This window comes from Gavialis gangeticus, unplaced genomic scaffold (genome assembly GCF_001723915.1).
Source record: "Gavialis gangeticus isolate Ggan-Ray unplaced genomic scaffold, GavGan_comp1, whole genome shotgun sequence".
In the NCBI taxonomy this organism is placed as follows: Eukaryota; Metazoa; Chordata; order Crocodylia; family Gavialidae; genus Gavialis; species Gavialis gangeticus.
The window spans coordinates 68257939-68258406 of NW_017728993.1; the positions used below are offsets into that span (position 1 = coordinate 68257939).

General features: G+C 69.0%; 1 protein-coding gene across 1 annotated transcript in view; it reads left to right on the top strand.

The window, feature by feature from the left end:
- Positions 1 to 468, top strand: part of FASLG (Fas ligand) — a 19609-nt gene that overhangs the window by 9355 nt on the left and 9786 nt on the right. The window contains exon 2 of the mRNA XM_019528355.1: positions 119 to 164. Within this exon, the coding sequence (XP_019383900.1) occupies positions 119 to 164 (46 nt within the window). The remainder of the gene's footprint in view (positions 1 to 118; positions 165 to 468) is intronic.

Consider the following 468-nt stretch of genomic DNA (forward strand, 5'->3'; position numbering starts at 1 on the left):
CCGTGGCGGGGCTGCGGGCGGCAAGGCGGAGGGAAGGAGGGAGGGAGGCCGCCCGTGGCGGGGCTGCTGGGGCCCTGATGCTGTGGTCCCCTGCTGAGTGTCCCCTCTCTCTTGGCAGGCCACCAGCCCCGGGCACCTGCCCCCAGCTGCGGAGAAGCACACAGGTGAGAGCCGCTGGGCCAGGGACTTCTGAGCCCTCGCCCGCTCTGGGGGTGAGCTGGAGCCCACCGGCAGCAGGACGTCACCGAACTGTAGTCACTGGGGAGCCTCCTGCCTTCTCCTGGGCCACAGGGCGGGCTTCGCCCTGGACGCTGGCCTGCTTCGGCAAGGACGTGCCTCCTCGCTTTGGCCGGAGGAGCAGGCGTCCCTTTGCAGGTCACAAGGGTGCGGGGATCCCGGTGCTTCTCTTCTGCATGAAGGAAGTGTCCCCAGTGCAGACAGGCCAGGCAACCACTGATGAGAGATGGG